General features: G+C 40.9%; 1 protein-coding gene across 3 annotated transcripts in view; it reads left to right on the forward strand.

Moving 5' to 3' along the window:
* The window catches only part of LOC308617365 (ceruloplasmin), a 67,538-nt gene that overhangs the window by 33,809 nt on the left and 13,487 nt on the right, over positions 1-20,242 (forward strand). For 2 of the 3 annotated variants that reach the window (XM_081234418.1, XM_081234419.1), the window contains exons 10-18: positions 4,503-4,653; positions 6,569-6,781; positions 7,611-7,818; positions 9,549-9,688; positions 11,005-11,133; positions 13,642-13,748; positions 15,217-15,433; positions 15,858-15,997; positions 17,540-17,702. In XM_081234418.1, the coding sequence (XP_081090544.1) occupies positions 4,503-4,653; positions 6,569-6,781; positions 7,611-7,818; positions 9,549-9,688; positions 11,005-11,133; positions 13,642-13,748; positions 15,217-15,433; positions 15,858-15,997; positions 17,540-17,702 (1,468 nt within the window). The remainder of the gene's footprint in view (positions 1-4,502; positions 4,654-6,568; positions 6,782-7,610; positions 7,819-9,548; positions 9,689-11,004; positions 11,134-13,641; positions 13,749-15,216; positions 15,434-15,857; positions 15,998-17,539; positions 17,703-20,242) is intronic. The other variant, XM_081234420.1, reaches the window with a different exon arrangement.

Genomic DNA, 20,242 nt, shown 5'->3' on the forward strand with positions numbered 1-20,242 from the left:
TCTTGTTCCTGATCTTAGAGGAAATGCTTTCAGTTTTTCACCATTGAGAACAATGTTTGCTGTGGGTTTGTCATATATGGCCTTTATTATGTTGAGATAGGTTCCCTCTATGCCCACTTTCTGGAGAGTTTTTATCATAAATGGGTGTTGAATTTTGCCGAACGATTTTTCTGCATCTATTGAGATGATCATATGGTTTTTATTCTTCAATTTGTTAATATGGTGTATCACACTGATTGATTTTCATATATTGAAGAATCCTTTCATCCCTGGGATAAATCCCACTTGATCATGGTGTATGATCCTTTTAATGTGTTGTTGGATTCCGTTCGCTGGTATTTTGTTGAGGAGTTTTGCATCTATGTTCATCAGTGATATTGGCCTGTAGTTTTTTTTCTTTGTGACATCTTTGTCTGGTTTTGGTATCAGGGTGATGGTGGCCTCATAGAATGAGTTTGGGAGTGTTCCTCCCTCTGCTATATTTTGGAAGAGTTTGAGAAGGATAGGTGTTAGCTCTTCTCTAAATGTTTGATAGAATTTGCCTGTGAAGTCATCTGGTCCTGGGCTTTTGTTTGATGGAAGATTTTTAATCGCAGTCTCAATTTCAGCACGTGTGATTGGTCTGTTTATATTTTCTATTTCTTCCTGGTTCAGTCTAGGAAGGTTGTGCTTTTCTAAGAATTTTTCCATTTCTTCCAGGTTTTCCATTTTATTGGCATATAGCTGCTTGTAGTAATATCTCATGATCCTTTGTATTTCTGCAATGTCAGCTGTTACTTCTCCTTTTTCATTTCTAATTCTATTGAGTCTTCTCCCTTTTTGCCTTGATGAGTCTGGCTAATGGTTTATCAATTGAGTTTATCTTTTCAATGAACCAGCTTTTAGTTTTATTGATCTTTGCTATTGTTTTATTTATTTCTATTTCATTTATTTCTGCTCTGATCTTTCTAATTTCTTTCCTTCTGCTAACTTTGGGTTTTGTTTGTTCTTCCTTCTCTAGTTCCTTTAGGTGTAGGTTAGATCGTTTATTTGAGATTTTTCTTGTTTCTTGAGGTAGGCTTGTATTGCTATAAACTTCCCTCTTAGAACTTCTTTTGCTGCATCCCATAGGTTTTGGGTCTTCGTGTTTTCATTGTCCTTTGTCTCTAGGTATTTTTTTGATTTCCTCTTTGATATCTTCAGTGATCTCTTGGTTATTTAGTAACATATTGTTTAGCCTCCATGTGTTTGTGTTTTTTATGTTTTTTTCCCCTGTAATTGATTTCTAATCTCATAGTGTTGTGGTCAGAAAAGATGCTTGATATGATTTCAGTTTTCTCAAAGTTACTGAGTTTTGATTTGTGACCCAAGATGTGATCTATCCTGGAGAATGTTCCATGTGCACTTGAGAAGAAAGTGTAATCTGCTGTTTTGGGATAGATGTCCTATAAATATCAATTAAATCTATCTGGTCGGGCTTCCCTGGTGGTGCAGTGGTTGCAAGTCTGCCTGCCAATGCAGGGGACACGGGTTTGTGCCCCGGTCCAGGAAGATCCCACATGCCACGGAGCGGCTAGGCCCGTGAGCCATGGCCGCTGAGCCTGCACATCCGGAACCTGTGCTCTGCAACGGAAGAGGCCACAACAGTGAGAGGCCCACGTAAAGAAAAAAAAAATCTATCTGGTCTATTGTGTCATTTAAAGCTTGTGTTTCCTTATTAATTTTCTGTCTGGATGATGTGTCATTGGTGTAAGTGAGGTGTTAAAGTCCCCCACTATTATTGTGTTACTGTCGATTTCCTCTTTTAGAGCTGTTAGCAGTTGCCTTATGTTTTGAGGTGCTCCTATGTTGGGTGCATAAATATTTATAATTGTTATATCTTCTTCTTGGATTGATCCCTTGATCATTACGTAGTGTCCTTCCTTGTCTCTTGTAACATTCTTTATTTTAAAGTCTATTTTGTCTGATATGACAATTGCTACTCCAGCTTTCTTTTGATTTCCATTTGCATGGAATGTCTTTTTCCATCCCCTCACTTTTAGTCTATATGTGTCCCTAGGTCTGAAGTGAGTCTCTTGTAGACAGCACATATATGGGTCTTGTTTTTGTATCCATTCAGTGAGCCTGTGTCTTTTGGTAGGAGCATTTAATCCATTCACGTTTAAGGTAATTATCGATATGTATGTTCCTATGACCATTTTCTTAATTGTTTTGGGTTGTTTTTGTAGGTCATTTTCTTCTCTTGTGTTTCCCACTTAGAGAAGTTCCTTTAGCATTTGTTGTAGAGCTGGTTTGGTGGTGCTGAATTCTCTTAGCTTTTGCTTGTCTGTAAAGCTTTTGATTTCTCCATTGAATCTGAATGAGGTCCTTGCCGGGTAGAGTAATCTTGGTTGTAGGTTCTTCCCTTTCCTCACTTTAAGTATATCATGCCACTCCCTTCTGGCTTGTAGAGTTTCTGCTGAGAAATCAGCTGTTAACCTGATGGGAGTTCCCTTGTATGCTATTTGTCATTTTTCCGTTGCTGCTTTCAATAATTTTTCTTTGTCTTTAATTTTTTCCAATTTGATTACTATGTGTGTCAGCATGTTTCTCCTTGGGTTTATCTTGTATAGACTCTCTGTGCTTCCTGGATTTGGATGGCTATTTCCTTTCCCATGTTAGGGAAGTTTTTGACTATACTCTCTTCAAATATTTTCTCGGGCCCTTTCTCTCTCTCTTCTCCTTCTGGGACCCCTATAATGCGAATGTTGTTTCATTTAATGTTGTCCCAGAGGTCTCTTAGGTTTCTTCATTTCTTTTCTTTTTTCTTTATTCTGTTTAGCAGCAGTGAATTCCACCATTCTGTCTTCCAGGTCATTTATCCATTCTTCTGCCTCAGTTATTCTTCTATTGATTACTTCCAGTGTAGTTTTATTTCAGTTATTGTATTGTTCATCTGTTTGTTTTTTCTTTAATTCTTCTAGGTCTTAGTTAAACATTTCTTGCATCTTCTCGATATTTGCCTCCATTCTTTTTCTGAGGTCCTGGATCATCTTCACTGTTCACTTCATGTTCACTTCATTGTTCTGAATTCTTTTTCTGGAAGGTTGCTTATCTCCACTTCATTTAGCTGTTTTTTCTTGTTTCTTTATCTGGTACATAGCCCTCCGCCTTTTCATCTTGTCTATCTTTCTGTGAGTGTGGTTTTTGTTCCACAGGCTGTAGGGTTATAGTTCTTCTTGCTTCTGCTGTTTGCCCTCTGGTGGATGAGGCTATCTAAGAGGCTTGAGTAAGTTTCCTGATGGGAGGGACTGGTGGTGGGTAGAGCTAGCTGTTGCTCTGGTGGGCAGAGCTCAGTAAAACTTTAATCTGCTTGTCTGCTAATGGGTGGGGCTGGGTTCCCTCCCTGTTGGTTGTTAGGCCTGAGGCAACCCAACACTGGAGCCTACTCTTTGGCGGAGTTAATGGCAGACTCTGGGAGGGCTCATGCCAAGGAGTACTTCCCAGAACTTTTGCTGGCAGTGTTCTTGTCCTCACGGTGAGACCCAGCCACCCCCTGCCTCTGCAGGAGACCCTCCAACACTAGCAGGTAGGTCTGGTTCAGTCTCCTATGGGGTCCACTGCTCCTTCTTCTGGGTCCTGATGCACACACTACTTTGTGTGTGCCCTCCAAGAGTGGAGTCTTTGTTTCCCCCAGTTCTGTCGAAGTCCTGTAATCAAATCCTGCTAGCATTCAAAGCCTGATTTTAGGCATTCCTCCTCCCTTTGCCAGACCCCCAGGTTTGGAAGCCTGACGTGGGGCTCAGAACCTTCACTCCAGTGGGTGGACTTCTGTGGCATAATTGTTCTCCAGTTTGTGAGTCACCCACCCACCAGTTATGGGATTTGATTTTATGGTGATCACGCCCCTCCTACCGTCTCACTGTGGCTTCTCCTTTATCTTTGGATGTGGGGTATCTTTTTTGGTGAGTTCCAGTGTCTTCCTGTCGATAATTGTTCAGTAGTTAGTTGTAATTCCAGTGCTCTTGCAAGAGGGAGTGAGAGCATATCCTTCTACTCTGCCATCTTGAACCAATCTGTGTGTGAATTCTTGTTCCAACTCACTTGCAGGCTATTTCTTCACTTAAGATGTATCTGCTTCTACGTGCTCTGCTCTGCAGGAATTCTTTGAGCTTTCATGACTGTGAATAGCACCTTCCCTAATTTCTAGCACAAGCACAAAACCCCTGCCCCATTTTAACATTTGGGGGTGGGTTCAAGTTAAATTGGCAGAGCTGGCAGAAAGGTAGGGAGAGGAGAGTCATAACTTTTAAGTGCAGAGAGAGGCTTAGATTATCATGTTGAGCCAAAAATCTACTACACAGATACCAGTCAAAACTCTGGTGGTCAGCGGTATATTGTGAGCTCCATTTTCAAACAGGAATGGAAACTTCCGTTCTTGTCCTTCCTTTAGCATGTTTGTGCATAAATAGTATTGCATATATGGAAGTCTTTTTGCTTTACTTATTCTGTATTCACCTCATTGTTCTTGCTTTGATTTACAGAAGGATGTAGACAAGGAGTTCTATTTGTTTCCTACAGTGTTTGATGAGAATGAGAGTTTACTCCTGGATGATAATATTAAAATGTTTACAACAGCACCTGATCAGGTGGATAAGGAAAATGAAGACTTTCAGGAATCTAATAAGATGCACTGTAAGTACTGTATCATCCACCAATATCAAGTTATTTCAGTGCTGCATTTGTAATGCTTTAAATTAAACCAAAATATTAATAGCTTTGCCCATTGATTAATTTTCAATAAATGATTAAATACCATAGTGCTCTAAGGGTAATACTGTTGATTATTTAACATATAAGTCAATTGAATCTTTGTTTCACTTAATTCAAAATAATAAAACATACAATATATGCCAATTAGATACATGGTCCTTAAAATGTGGTCCCTGGGTCAGCCACCTCAGCATCACCCAGGTACTTGTTAGGAATGCAAATTCTTGGGCTCCATCCCTGACCTACTGAATCAGAAACTTTGGGTGTGGGGCTAGAAATCTGTTTAACAAATCCTCCAGGTTGTTCTGATATATGCTTAAATTTGAGAGCTACTGGATTAGCTGCTTTTCTCATCTATGGCTTAATAATGACAGGCTCCTTTTATGATCTCTGCTGTCAAGAACTTCAATGATTCTCATCCTTGACTACATGTAAGAATCCCCTAGGAGTTCTAACAAACTATTAAAACTATTTTTTAAACCCTCAGGACAACCTCCAGAGACCTTTATTTAATTGAAACATCATCAGATTAACTCCTAGTGTAATTCTAAAATACAGTTAGCGGGACTTCCCTGGCGGTCCAGTGGTTAACACTCCATGCTTTCACTGCAGAGGGCATGGGTTCAATCCCTGGCAGGGGAACTAAGATCTCGCATGCCGAGGGTGTTGCCAAAAATAAACAAATGGTTGACTTATATGGTATGTGAATTGTATTTCAGTAAAGCTGTTAAAAATAAAATTAAAAAAATAAAATACAGTTAGAGTTTAGATATAGCGAGCTGATTGATCATAATGTCCACGCCACTAATGGACAACATATGAAAATCACTGTAACTAGAAGGAAAAAAAGTAAAGTACTACAAACTGATGTTGATTTTAAAATTGGATTGATAATAGTCGCACCACCCACAATCTTTAAACTACTTCTTTTGATTTTGCATTTTTGCATTTTGGAGGAGTCAAGAATATTATGTATTAAAAATAGCAGTGAGGGACTTCCCTGGTGGTGCAGTGGTTAAGAATCCAACTGCCAATGCAGGGGACACGGGTTTGAGGCCTGGTCTGGGAGGATCCCACATGCCACAGAGCAGCTAAGCCCGTGTGCCACAACTACTGAGCCTTTGCTCTAGAGCCCGTGAGCCACAACTACTGAGCCCATGTGCCACAACTACTGAAGCCTGCGCGCCTACAGCCCATGCTCCACAACAAGAGAAGCCACTGCAATGAGAAGCCCACACACCGCCACAAAGAGTAGCCCCCACTCGTTGCAACTAGAGAAAGCCCATGCGCAGCAACGAAGACCCAACGCAACCCAAAATAAACAAACAAACAAACAAACAAATAAATAAAAGGATCTATCAAACTGGATGGTAAAGAGTTATATAAAAAAAAAATAGTCGTGAGAGGAAACTTCCTGCATATACTCTTCCCTGTTATTCAAGATGAATCAGAGAATTTTCCATCTAGAGCAACAAACACATTCCCAGCCTACAGTGCCCTGGAAGAGCTGTTACTATCCACCCATTTTGGTGCTCACAAATATGGCCCTTGAGAGAACTGAGAAGTGACTCGCTGGGAAGAACAGTGAGGTTCCCAGGACCCAGAACTTCAAGAACCCTGCATTCAGCTCTACGCCTTTCAGCCAAGGCCTGCCTGGAAGTGCTGGGTACAGCAAGGAGTTGCAGAGACACTCCTGACACATAAAGGGGTGGGCAGGCCTGAATGGGTCTTTTAAAAATTAAATAAACCCAGTTGGCTCTGGAAAGTCTGGGAGGTTGTCATGAAGTAGGATGTAAGATTAAACCACTTTCAAAATATCATTTCCCAACCTTTACAGCCATGAATGGATTCATGTACGGGAATCAGCCTGGTCTCAATATGTGCCAAGGAGATTCAGTTGTGTGGTATTTATTCAGTGCTGGAAATGAGGTTGATGTACACGGGATATACTTTTCAGGAAACACTTATCTGTCAAGAGGAGAAAGGAGAGACACAGCAAACCTCTTCCCTCATACAAGTCTGAGGCTCTTCATGCAGCCTGACACTGAAGGTATATTGCTTTAAAGTCAAGACAAGTTTCTCTTGGATCAATTTGTGTGGTTTCAGTTTAAAATTCAGTGTTGGATGATAAGCTCATCCCTTCCCCTAGCCTCCCAACTACTCTTCCTTCCCTTGGAAGATATGTCTGGGCTACTGTCAGCTAAGTATGTGCCAGAAAGGTCCATTTCCTGTTTGTTGGGGGGAGGGAAGGGAGTGACAATAGTGTACTGAGGTTTCTCCCATTTCAACCTAGTCAAATCCTCAAGATGGTCTCCTTTTCAATTATGGGCCTTTAAAGATAGCTGGCAAATCAGACTAGAAAGGAATGACTCCCACAAAGGCTTTGAATCTAAACCTTTTGTCATGTCTCTGTACCCTAGATGTAGTGTTGGCTTATTAGTTGTCTACAATTGAATAGGCTATATTAGAACTCTAGCCATGCAAATTCAGAGACACTGACAGAACTGTCTCTGAATGAGTAAAACAAACTAAAACAAAAAAGAATTTTAACCAAAACATGAAAATATGCTAACTTGCCTCAGGCTTTATTTGGTTCATTAGATGCCACTAAAACGCAGGACATGTTCAGTGTCACCTTTCCTTTATTAGGCAAATGTAAATACAACAGTGAGCAAAAGAGATATATCAAGTATCTGCTTTCATGGAGATGAAATTCTAATGCAGGGAGACAGACAAGAAGCAAGTATATTAATGTGTATATCAAGTGGTTATAAGTACTATGAAGAAAAATAGGGAAGGGGAAGGGGCTGATGACTGATAGGGAAAGGTGGGTAGAAATACTCGGAGGAGGTGAACTGCCTTTTTATTTACCATTCCAGGGACTTTTGATGTTGAGTGCCTCACAACTGATCACTACACAGGTGGCATGAAACAAAAATACACTGTGAACCAGTGCAGTCAGCCATCTGAGAATTCATCCCTCTACCTGGGAGAAAGGACCTACTACATCGCAGCGGTGGAGGTGGAATGGGATTATTCCCCAAGTAGGAAATGGGAAAAGGAGCTGCATCATTTACAAGAACTAAAGTAATTCTCCAGATTCTGATTCCCAATTTTTTTTAGCTTTCTCTTTCAGAGAAGTAAGAATTATGCTAGATTAAAAACCAACCAACAGTTGCATTAAACAATAACAACAAAAACAACAACAAAATGCTTCCTAGGGACCCTCCTCATTCATTTCTGCTTCTCTCAATTTTCTCACAGGAAAATTTTCATTGATCTCATTTGATTCTTGGCAGTTACTCATCTTACTTTCTTTTCTATTAGACTCTCATCTCATACTCATGTGCCCTTGTCAGATTTTCAAACTAAAACCAAAATTAATGCCTACATTCAGAGCTAAAATAATTTTCTTTACCAACTATTTGTTGCTTTAGTCCAGATATTTCATTATGAGTCTAGTAATCAGTTATTTCACGTTCTTAAAACTATTTATTGGGCCTCCCTGGTGGCGCAGTGGTTGAGAGTCCGCCTGCCGATGCAGGGGATACGGGTTCGTGCCCCGGTCTGGGAGGATCCCATATGCCGCAGAGCGGCTGGGCCCGTGAGCCATGGCCGCTGGGCCTGCGCATCCGGAGCCTGTGCTCCGCAACGGGAGAGGCCACAACAGTGAGAGGCCCGCATACCGCAAAAAGAAAAAAAAAAAAAAAAAAAAAAAAAAACTATTTATTATATATGGAAGAATATTTTAAATTCTTGAGGGCACTAGAGCACATATGGTCTCTGCTCTCTAAGAACTTACAGGATAATATGCTTCAAAACCTACCAATAACATGTACGCTGTGGAAATGTAAAAGTGAGGTCAGTGAACAAATATAACTAAAGGATGGTTACTGGAGCTTCAGAAACAATACATTTAGAGTAGCATCACTTGACACTTCCAGGTGTAGCTCTTTTATACTTTGCCAAGCACTATCCCCTCTACCATCTGCCATTATGCACTAACCCTTTGGTGATATGATTTGAGAGATCAGGGTGGGCTTGTGTTCAGATCTGGAGTGTACAACATGACTGGTAACCTACAGCAAGGCAGGTGGTTAGCTGGTCAGTTTGATGGCCATGGTGAGTGTGATTTGTGGTGTAAGGGAGTATAAGTTTATTTTAATGATTGGGATAGAACTGTTAAAAGTATGCAGAGCCATTAGGAGTCAATGAAAGCTTTAGATCAGGGAATGGCTGGATAAAAAGGCCATTTCTGTTCCTATAGACCAGAAACACTGCAGTAAGCAGAGAACACTTCATTGATGAAATCTGGACTCATAACATTTTAGAGCCATATAGAAAACTTAGAGACGACCTCATCGAATACCTCCTTTTTTTTTTTTTTTTGCCACGCTGCGTGGTTTGCAGGATCTTAGTTCCCCAACCAGGGATTGAACCTGGGCCCTCACAGTGAAAGTGCAGAGTCCTAACCACTGGACTGCCGGGGAATCCCCTTGAATACCTCATTTTAGGGATGAAGAAACTAAGGCTCTGACAGGCAATGACTAGCTAGACATCATTTTAACTAGTGACAAGAGTCAGGGCCAGGACTCCGATGACTCCACTCCTAGCTAGGTACACTTTCTACCACACCTGTCTACCGTTAAAGTCTTATTCTTTCTTGCTCAAATGGGACAATGATATTAAAAACTAGCATAGTTAAATAAATAAATATTTTAATTCAAAATTTAAAACTCAACTTCCACTTTCCTTAAGACAAATACTAACCTTAGTCGTGTGTGTGTGTGTGTGCGTGTGTGTGTATGTGTTTTAAGTCTTCCAAATGCATTTTTAGATAAGGAAGAATTTTACATAGGCTCAAAGTACAAGAAAGTTGTGTATCAGCGATTCACTGACAGCACATTCGAAGTTCCTGAGGAGAGAAAACCTGAAGAAGAACACCTGGGAATTCTAGGTACTGCCCTAGCTCCAGTTCATCGGTTGTGGGTTGGTGATGTGGTAATCCATGCGGTGAGAGTCAGTCCACGTCTATGGGCTTCATTTTCTTGGTTCATTTATTAACATTATTCAAATAAAAATGAAAAACAAAATCTATTTAATAAAATGAGAAGCCTAGGGCTTCCCTGGTGGCGCAGTAGTTGAGAGTCCGCCTGCTGATGCAGGGGACACGGGTTCATGCCCCGGTCCGGGAAGATCCCACATGCCGTGGAGCGGCTGGGCCCGTGAGCCATGGCCGCTGAGCCTGCGTGTCCGGAGCCTGTACTCCACAACGGGAGAGGCCACAACAGTGAGAGGCCCACGTACCGCAAAAAAAAAAAAAAAAAAAAAAAAAAATGAGAAGCCTATATTTTCTAAAAATACAGCATAAAAAATATTACTTCTTTCTATCGGAAACAATGTAAATATCCCATGTACTAATGAAATTATATATATTTGTATTTATCAAATTGATGCCTTTATTTTTGATGAAATTGCTAGAAATTTCTTTCTACTGAAATTCTTAACCAAGTTCTCCCTGTTATTCTACTACTCCCCACCCCAAAAAAAATCATAGCTATTTACTTTTAAAATTAAGATGTAAATGATCAACTTTAAGAAGAAGTATACATATAAAAAAGGGAATAAGGAAAAGGGAAACGTGTTGTGGTGCACAAGGCTGGGGAAAAGTTGACTTCAATTTTTCAGGAATCACTTTAAGACAGAATGTCTAAGAACTCCACCAACACTGGTCTTGGGAATTTTCTCTAAAATCATCAAGGGAAGGGGAAGCCACTCCCAAGCCCACTGTGTTCCTACACTAACAGAATTCCCTGGGGCTTTCTTATCCTCCGTCCCTGGAGTAAGACACCCAAGGGAGAGTGGCATTGTTTTTGGGTCACAGAAATTTTCTCAGGCAGGAGACAAGCTAAAATTGGCTAGACGGTAGGAATGGGTGGGGTAGCCCCACCCATCCTTTCAAAGGCGGTACTGTCCTTAATTCACAGGAAGGTCTAGAACTTTCAGGCCAAAACCTCCCCTAGGACTCTTGATGAGAGATGCACCCATAGTCTCCATCTTTAGAGACAGCCATAACTAGTGTTTTTATCCTGAATCCTCTGGGACCGGGTATCAATCCAAGAGTACTAGAGCATGAAGCGAGGTGGCAGGAGGGACATGACAAAGACAACATCCTTAACGATAAAAAAGTTACCTGATCTTTGCTTTTATTACTGAGTTAGAGCTTCCAATCTGATAGGTGTATAAGCCAGTCTTCCTTTTCACTCTTGCCAGGTCCACAGCTTCATGCAGATGTTGGAGACAAAGTTACTATTATCTTTAAAAACATGGCCACAAGGTCCTACTCAATACACGCCCATGGGGTGAAAACGGAGAGTTCTACAGTGACTCCAACCGCACCAGGTATTCACAGTGTGGGGAGGGGTACATTTTAATAGACGTTACAGCCTTTCCACAAACACCTGTTATCCACATGAGTGCGTCTAGAGAGAGTGAAGAAGCAGGTGGTTGAGGGCACACACAGAGATGTGGCTGTGTGATATATGCCTACATGCACATACCAAAAAAAAAAAAATCCACAGAACTGTAAAGAACAAAATCTGATGGTACTGAACACCTACACATACTCAAGGTTGAGTCAGCAGAGATGATCTCCCCAGGTTCAGCTAGAACACATCCCAGACAGCATCTATCATGTGGCTGAAAGTTTCCATGCCTGTATCCAAAGACAGGGTCCTAAGGGCAGATGCTGCCACTTGGAATTTCACATCCCTCGAATCTAGCCCAGTATCTGGCATGGACTAGGAACTCAGTAAATGTCTCTTTAAGAAAGTTGGCTTCTAGGAAAGGACCATTTCTCAGTAATTTAGCAGTTCTCAAAATATATCAAGTGAGAAAAAATAAATTACTCTAGAGAGTTGGTCTTGCCAGTATAGGGGAATAGAAATAAAAGGCCCTGCCTTCACGACCCTCACATTCTTCCAAGATAAACAGTAAATAAATATAGATATAATATCAAATTGTAGAAAGTGCTATGAAAAAGATTAAGGCAGATGAGAGAAAGTAAGTAAAAGGGTGTTATTTTAGGTAGGGGGTTGGTCAGGAGGGCTTCTTTGAGGAGGTGCCACTGGTGAAGACACCTGAATGATGAGTAGTAATGAGCCTCAGGGAGTTGTAGAGGGAGAGCATTCTAGGTCCTGAGATGGAAGTGGACTTGGTGTGTCTGAGGAATGGCCAAAGGCCAGAGCAGAGCAAACAGGGGCAGAATGTGAGGAGATAAAATCTAGGCAGGTCAGGGAGCCGGATGCAGTAGGAGGGAGGGGGACATCAGAGGCCATGGTTACGACCTTACATTTCATTCTGAAATCCCATGGGAGGGTTTGAGCTGGAAAGTGATGATCCGATGCACACTTTTTAAAGCGGCAGTCCCCAGCCTTTTTGGCACCGGGGACCGGTTTTGTGGAAGACAATTTTCCCACGGACGGTGGGGTGGTGGAGGGGGACGGTTCAGGGGGTAATGTGAGCAGTGGGGAGCGCTGGGGAGAGGCAGATGAAGCTTCACTCGCTCGCTGTGCGGCCCGGTTCCTAACAGGCCACGGACAGGTACCCGCCCACGGCCCGGGGCTTGGTGTGTGAAAAAGTGACGGTAGGGGACAAGGCCAGAAATCAAGGATCAGTTAGGGGACTATCGCAATAATCTGGGTAAAAAAAATAGTAAGACTTGGACCAGGGTAGAAGCAGCTGAAGTGGTGAATTGTATTCTGGTTCCATTTTAAAGGTGGTGCTAAAAGGACCTGCTGAAGGGTTGGTTGTTAGGGAAGGAGTCAAGGACAAGCCCAGGGCTTGGGCATCAAACACTGATGGCAGAGCAGGTTGGGGCGGGGAATGGAGAAGAGACAAAAGGAGTTTAGATGAAGAGACGAAATGTTCAGGTGATGAATCTACTCTTTAAATTTTCAGTGAAACATTCTGTTTACAAAAAGGGTGAGGACACAGGGGCGGGTAAGATGGAGGACTTGAGGAAAAAGGAAAAAGTCTACCATATCCCGAGACCATCCCTCAAGTCCTGCTTGATTCCCTCGTAAAGGTGTGTCAAATTCTAGCTAATTAAACTCTGACAGCAGGAATATATAATGGTGAGGTCTGCATAAATAGGCAGTGAGTGGCCACGGCTGAAAGTCAAGGTCTTCTGAGTAGTTGTACAGGATGCTGTGAGGTGACTGGCAGCAAAGATCAGGCTGGAGAGAAGCCCAGGGCAAATGGAAGAAGGTAAAGACCTTAGAAAGATAGGAGGGTGGAGCTACTTGAAAGTGTGAAGGTCCAGGGTGTGGTCGTGTCCTGTATGTGACAGAGTTGTGACAGAACAGTGTATGGTATGACAGAATGGGGTGGACAAGAGAGGTCACCGACAGGTCAGTGACCCATGAGATCAAGCGGCCTAATGGTTCCTTGCCAGGAACTGTGAAATCACTGAGGATAATGGTGAAAAAGGAAACAAGGCAGGCGGTGTAACAATTTTCCTTTTTAATATTCCTTTCATCATTGAAGACAATGAAACTTCTGCCTGTTTTCTGAGAAGCAACAAATAGTAATGGATGGTCACAGGTCTGAGCATTGGGATGCCTGTGATCTAAGTTGTACTTTTGCTATTTATTAACTTTATAACTTAGAGCAAATATCTTGTGTGCTCCTGACTTTCATCATCTCTGAAATAATGCAGGTTATTATGTTTCCTTCTAGTAAAACTAAATTCTTGAAAACAACTTTGAGTACTGCTGCTTTTAAAAACTAATTACTTTGACATTTCCAGTTTCTGGGTCTTTGGTTATCAAGGCTTTGATAACAATTTGACATACATATATCAAATACATACCAAATGTAACCAGATACATTAACACTTGATTAATTTAGGTGAAACTCGCACTTACATATGGAAAATCCCAGAAAGATCTGGAGCTGGAATAGATGATTCTCCTTGTATTCCATGGGCTTACTATTCAACTGTGGATCGGGTTAAGGTAAACTTTAAATCATTTGTGTTTTGTGCAAATTCCCAAAATAGACACACAGTTGAAGGAAGATGAGGTTAGAGTTTTCCTGTGGTCCAATTCTATGTTAAAATTATAGGAAAGTAAGCTGCTCTGAAATTCACTTTGGGTTTTTTGTTTTTTTGTTTTCTTTTTGGTTTGTTTAAGGATACAGTTATAAATGTATCAACTCTGTAACTGCTGATTATGGGTACCACAGGATTAAATATTAGTATGGTATTCTATTTCCCTTTTGATATGAAAATACATACTAAAGAACTAAGGTACATGATTTCAGAGCTCTATTATCACATAATAAAAATGCTGATCTCAGCAGTAAATCACAGCACAGCTACAGCTGCTGTTTGATTAAATATTTCAAAGCCAAAAAAGCACTCCACAACTGTAAATCAGAACATGTACCAAGACTCTTTTGTAGAATTAAACCTCTAGTCCAATTCTCTCTCCTGAGTTTCAGACCTGTCTGTATACCTACCTATTCAACACTTCTACCAGCATGTCCCACAGGCACAGAAACTCAGCAAGTCTGCAGTGGAAACTGAGATCTCCCTCCACTTCCTCCTATATTCCCAGTTGTGATAAATAGCACAAGTACCAAACCTAGTCATTTGTTCAAGCTAGAACCCTGGATATAGAGTATCTAATTCTTACCCCTGGCTCACCCAGGCAATTCACCCACCTATACAGAGCTCAGTCCATTCCTTCTATCTCCACAGATCAGGTGCTAGTAATTTGCCTCAACTACTGCAGTGGCCTCCTAGTCTCCAGTCTCTTCCCCATCCAAACCTTCCTTCACTCTACCACCAGGATCACTGGTCTAAAATGCATATACTGCCATTCCATGTTCAATTTTTCAATGACTACTTATGACCCACAGGACAAAATCTAAAATTCCAGAACATAATACAGCTCAAAGGCCATTCAAGATGTAATCTGCCATTACTGATGCCCAGCCAAACCAAAGTTCTTGTAGATTTAAGTCCACTGTGGTGTTCCCTGTGTTCACTGGCACTTTTTGTACCTCCATCGCAGCAAGTGGTTCATTTCTTCTATTCATCTACTTTCCCTAGTAGGAGGTAGGGTCTTTGTTTGGTTCATCTCTGGATTTTTAGTGACTGGCATAGTGCCTGGCTTATGATTCCATAAGCAAACCAGCACTGTTCACTTGGGGTTCTTTTCAACTGCTGCTCATTAGCTGAGCCAATATTTGGCCTCTGCAACACATTTCTGTTACTTGAGCATCACCCACACAAATTCGACATTGTTCCAATTTAACTACTCCAAGTGGAAAGTTACTGACTTGACAGAACCACGTGGGGCAAAGTCTACTACCTAAATCAGTCTCTCCAAAGTTCCTGAGGTCATGGGGGATAAAGTCCCAGTTCTCTGAAATCCCGACCTATATCAAAAGGATGACTAAGTTTTTGCTTGTTTTCAGGATCTCTATAGTGGATTAATTGGCCCACTGATTGTCTGTCGGAAACATTACTTGCAAGTATCCAATCCCATAAAGAAACTGGAATTTTCCCTTCTGTTTCTTGTTTTTGATGAGAATGAATCTTGGTACTTAGATGACAACATCAAAACATACTCTGATCACCCTGAGAAAGTAGACAAAGCCAATGATGAATTCATAGAAAGCAATAAAATGCATGGTATGATACATTATTCTAAAACCTATTTTTTCCCTTTTCTTCTTTCAAATAAAATTACTTTGGAAACTATTCATTTGTTTTATTTTATAATAAACCACTTCTGCCACACTTTGCATGTGAGGCAGAATTCTGTTCAAAGCAAAAAGGGGACTATATTCGAAATCATCCATTAACTTCTCTCCCAGTTCCAAAGTCTCATTCCCTTTTAAATGCAAAATTAGGAATAAGGCTTTTGGTGCTAAGTGACTATAAAAGCAGTGTGATATTATTGACCTTAAAGTACCCATTTCCCCTATCTGTAGTGAAATAAGTTTTGTTCTCTCAAAAAGATCCCATATATTAACCTAATAAACCTATTTTCTGTGAAATAGCTGTCGGTTTAAAATATCCTGGAAGGTAATAAAAACTCATGTGTCTTCCCCAGCTATTAATGGAAGAATGTTTGGGAACTTACAAGGCCTCACAATGCATGTGGGAGATGAAGTCAACTGGTATCTGATGGGAATGGGCAATGAAATAGACTTGCACTCGGTACATTTCCATGGCCACAGCTTCCAATACCAGGTAAGGGCCAACCATGGTCATTATTCCTGCTCTATCTGAAAATGTTTTAAAGCAAATGAAGAAAATATTTCCTCAGAGAGGCTTATGAAAAGTTTAAGGTTTCAAGAGACAACTAAATTCCCACTAGCTATCTATTTTACACATGGTATTGCATTTATGTCAAATATATATAGCACAGGGAGCTCAGCTCGGTGCTCTGTGATGACCTAGATGGGTGGGATGGGGGTGGGGGATGGGAGGGAGGTCCAAGAGGGAGGGGATACAGGTATACATATAGCTGATTCACTTCGTTGTAGAGCAGAAACTAACACAACATTGGAAAGCAATTATACTCCAATAAAAAAAAAAAAGAGACAACTAAATTATTTTCAGAGTGTGGCACACAGCAATTTCAATGGCCATTATGAAACTTTTTACACCTTGGGCTCTCCCTTAGATTTCGTTTTTACTGGATTTTCTTGGAGTTCTGCTCACATTTTCCCGGGCAAGGCCTTTGAATAGAATTGTCAGCAGAGAGGGTAGGAATGTTCACATAATGATGGATTAGAGAGTAGAGACAAGACTTTTTACAACCTTTGCCTCTTCTAAGTTCTGGATCTTAAATGGCCTGAAGTGAACAAGATTGGCAGTTTGGTGTCAAGCAACTGATTGGTCCCTAGATCTCAATCTTACTTTGACTTCTCACCCAGTGCTGATTTCAGCAGGAATCAATAACCCTTTTGGAAATGCTTTTGTCTTACCTTCACGTTAACATAGAAAATTCAGAAGCAACCACAAAGCACACTGCAGAACCATTTTATTATCGCTTTTTGGTTATTAGCAGGCTTTCAATTCCATCCCTGCCAAAATACCGCCCAAATACTCTGTCTAGTCAAGACTCTACCTGAACTGCCCCTGGTTTGGGCTTCTCCATTGGCCTCCTTTCCTGCTCCCTTCATTACCTACCAGCCTTAAAGTTTAACAGACAAGCTCATCTAGGGTAGGTTCGGCAAGAGTGAGATTTAAGACTTAAATGAGGCCACAGCTAAATTCCTTTGTGTAACTTAAGTGCTCTGATAAAAAGGCAAACCAGGGCTTCCCTGGTGGCGCAGTGGTTGAGAGTTCGCCTGCCGATGCAGTGGACGCGGGTTCGTGCCCCGGTCTGGGAGGATCCCACATGCCGGGGAGTGGCTGGGCCCGTGAGCCATGGCCGCTGAGCCTGCGCGTCTGGAGCCTGTGATCCACAACGGGAGAGGCCACAGCAGTGAGAGGCCCGCGTACCGCAAAAAAAAAAAAAAAAAAAGGCAAACCAGAGTCAGATGTTCCTGACTGATGAGTTCACTTTCATCACATCTTTCCTTCACACCCATTTAATAGCCCGCAGTGCGAAGGGTTTAGCAAAGACCACTACCTCATTGTTTGTATTAGACATAGCAATGTGCAGGGTCTCTCTCTTTCTTTTTTTAACAGATTTATCCGTTTTCTAATATCCCTGAGCTGGCCAATGAAAGATTATTTGAATGAACTCTCACATATAATAAACATTATATTTTTCTAATTAAGCACAGGGGCATTTATAGTTCTGATGTCTTTGACATTTTCCCTGGGACATACCAAACCTTAGAAATGTCTCCAAAAACACCTGGAATCTGGTTACTCCACTGCCATGTGACTGACCACATTCATGCTGGAATGGAAACTACTTACACTGTTCTACCAAATGAAGGTGAATATCCACTTAGTAATTCTAGAAGGTATATATCACAAATATAATTAAGATGTACTACTTTGCCTATATATCAATACTTCCCCCCAAATGAAGTTTTTTTGAATTTGCTGCCCTGATTTCTTCCTTCTCTACCTCCAAATAGGAATTTTTTTTACTGCTAAGTGGTGTGGGATACTGCTTATCTTCTGATAGCTGGTACTGATAACAGCACCAATAGTCTCTAAACTAATACAAATTGACACCAATTTGATGCAGTGTAATTAATATTCCTAAAACTGACATGTGTAAGAGAGTAGTTGTGACTTAACAAAAGACATTTAAAATTTAATTTATTTCTTAATAGAAAACATTAACTTTTTTTCTAGGAAGTACCTAGTACGGGAAAAAGCATCCCCCCCGACAAAAAAAACCCCATATAACTAATATAATTTCAAATAGTCAATCAGGCAGAACAGTGTCTTTCTGTGCTTCTGGGGGAGGGGAGGAATTACTGATTATTGTTTTGTCAGTGATTGTCTTAGGCCATTTGGGCTGCTGTAACAAAATACCATACTGGGTAGCTTATAAGTAACAGAAATTTATTTTCCTAGTTCTGGAGGCTGTTAACCTGAGGTCAGGGTGCCAACATGGTTGGGTTAGGGTCCTTTTCCAGGTTGCAGACTTATTATACCTTCACATGGCAGAAGGGACAAGCTAGTTCTCCAGGGGCCTCTTTTATAAGGGGACTAATCCCATTCACCAGGGCTCCACCCTCATGGCCCAATCACTTCCCAAAGGCCCCACCACCTAACACTATCACCTTGGGCATTAGGCTTTCAACATATGAATTTTGGGGGCGCACAAACATTTAGACCATAGCAAAGATCCAGGAAAAAAAAAAAACAGAATCTATTTTTAGATTCTAAAATCTTGCTGCTCCGCCCACCCCAGCAAGAACACTCCCTCCTATGCAGGCACATGCATATAGACACACATAATAAAAACACAGGAAAACAAGCAGCCCTTTTATTGATAAACACTAAAAACTAAAGAAATGAGTTATATAAAGAGTAAAATTCCTGCTACCAACAAGGGATTAATTTCTAAAATATACAAACAGCTCATACAGCTTCATATAAAAAAAAACAATCAAAAAATGGGCAGAAGACCTAAACAGACATTTCTCCAAAGACATACAGATGGCCAATGGACACATGAAAAGATGCTCAGTATCACTAATAATTAGAGTCATGCAAATCAAAACTATAATGAGGTATCTCCTCACACCAGTCAGAATGGCCATCGTTAAAAAGTCTACAAATGAAAAATGCTGGAGATGGTGTGGATAAAAAGGAACTGTCCTACATTGTTGATGGGAATGTAAATTGGTGCAGTATGGAGGTTCCTTAAAAAACTAAAAATACAGTTACCATTATAATCCTACAATCCCACCCCTGGGTATATATCCGGAGAAAACTCTAACTTGAAAAGATACATGCACCCCAATGTTCAAAATAGCACTATTTATCAATACAATAGTCAAGACACAGAAGCAACCTAAATGTCCATCGACAAATGAATGGATAAAGAAGATATGGTGTGTGTGTATGTATATATATATATACACATACACACACACACACACATACATACATAAACACAATGGAATATTACTCAGCCATAAAAAAACAAAATAATGCCATTTGCAGCAACATGGATGGACTACAGATTATCATATTAAGTGAAGTAAGTTAGACAAAGACAAATATCGTATGATATCATTTATATGTGGAATATAAAAAAATTATACAAATGAACCTACTTACAAAACAGAAATAGACTCACAGACATAGAAAACAAACTTATGGTTACCAAAGGAAATACTGGTGGGGGGGGACAGGGGCAGGAGATAAATTAGTAGTTTGGGATTAACATATACACACTACTATACATAAAATATGTAAACAACAAGGAGCTACTGTATAGCAGAGGGCACTATACTCTGTATCCTGTAATAACCTATAATGGAAAAGAATCTGAAAAAGAATACATATATATTTGAATCACTTTGCTGTACACCTGAAACTAACACAACATTGTAAATTAACTATACTTCAATTTTAAAAACTGAGGTTAGGGCTTCCCTGGTGGCGCAGTGGTTGAGCGTCTGCCTGCCGATGCAGGGGACACGGGTTCGTGCCCCGATCCCGGAAGATCCCACATGCCACGGAGCGGCTGGGCCCGCGAGCCATGGCCGCGGAGCCTGTGCGTCCGGAGCCTGTGCTCCGTAACGGGAGGGGCCACAGCAGTGAGAGGCCCGCGTACAGCAAAAACAAAACAAAACAAAAAAAACTGAGGTTAAAAAAAAAAGTAAAATTCCTGCTTTTTGGTCGCAGGCTTTGGTGTTTCCTGAGTCTTCTGAGTTCAGAACTGTTGGAATTGGCAATGGCAAATCCAATGAGGGGAAATGATGTAGAGAAAACAACTCGTGTTTCCTCCTCACACTGGCATAAAAGGGAACATATAAATGGAAGAAAATACAGAAGTAAATATATTTC

This window comes from Mesoplodon bidens, assembly GCF_964165515.1.
Source record: "Mesoplodon bidens genome assembly, chromosome: 5".
Taxonomy (NCBI): domain Eukaryota; kingdom Metazoa; phylum Chordata; class Mammalia; order Artiodactyla; family Ziphiidae; genus Mesoplodon; species Mesoplodon bidens.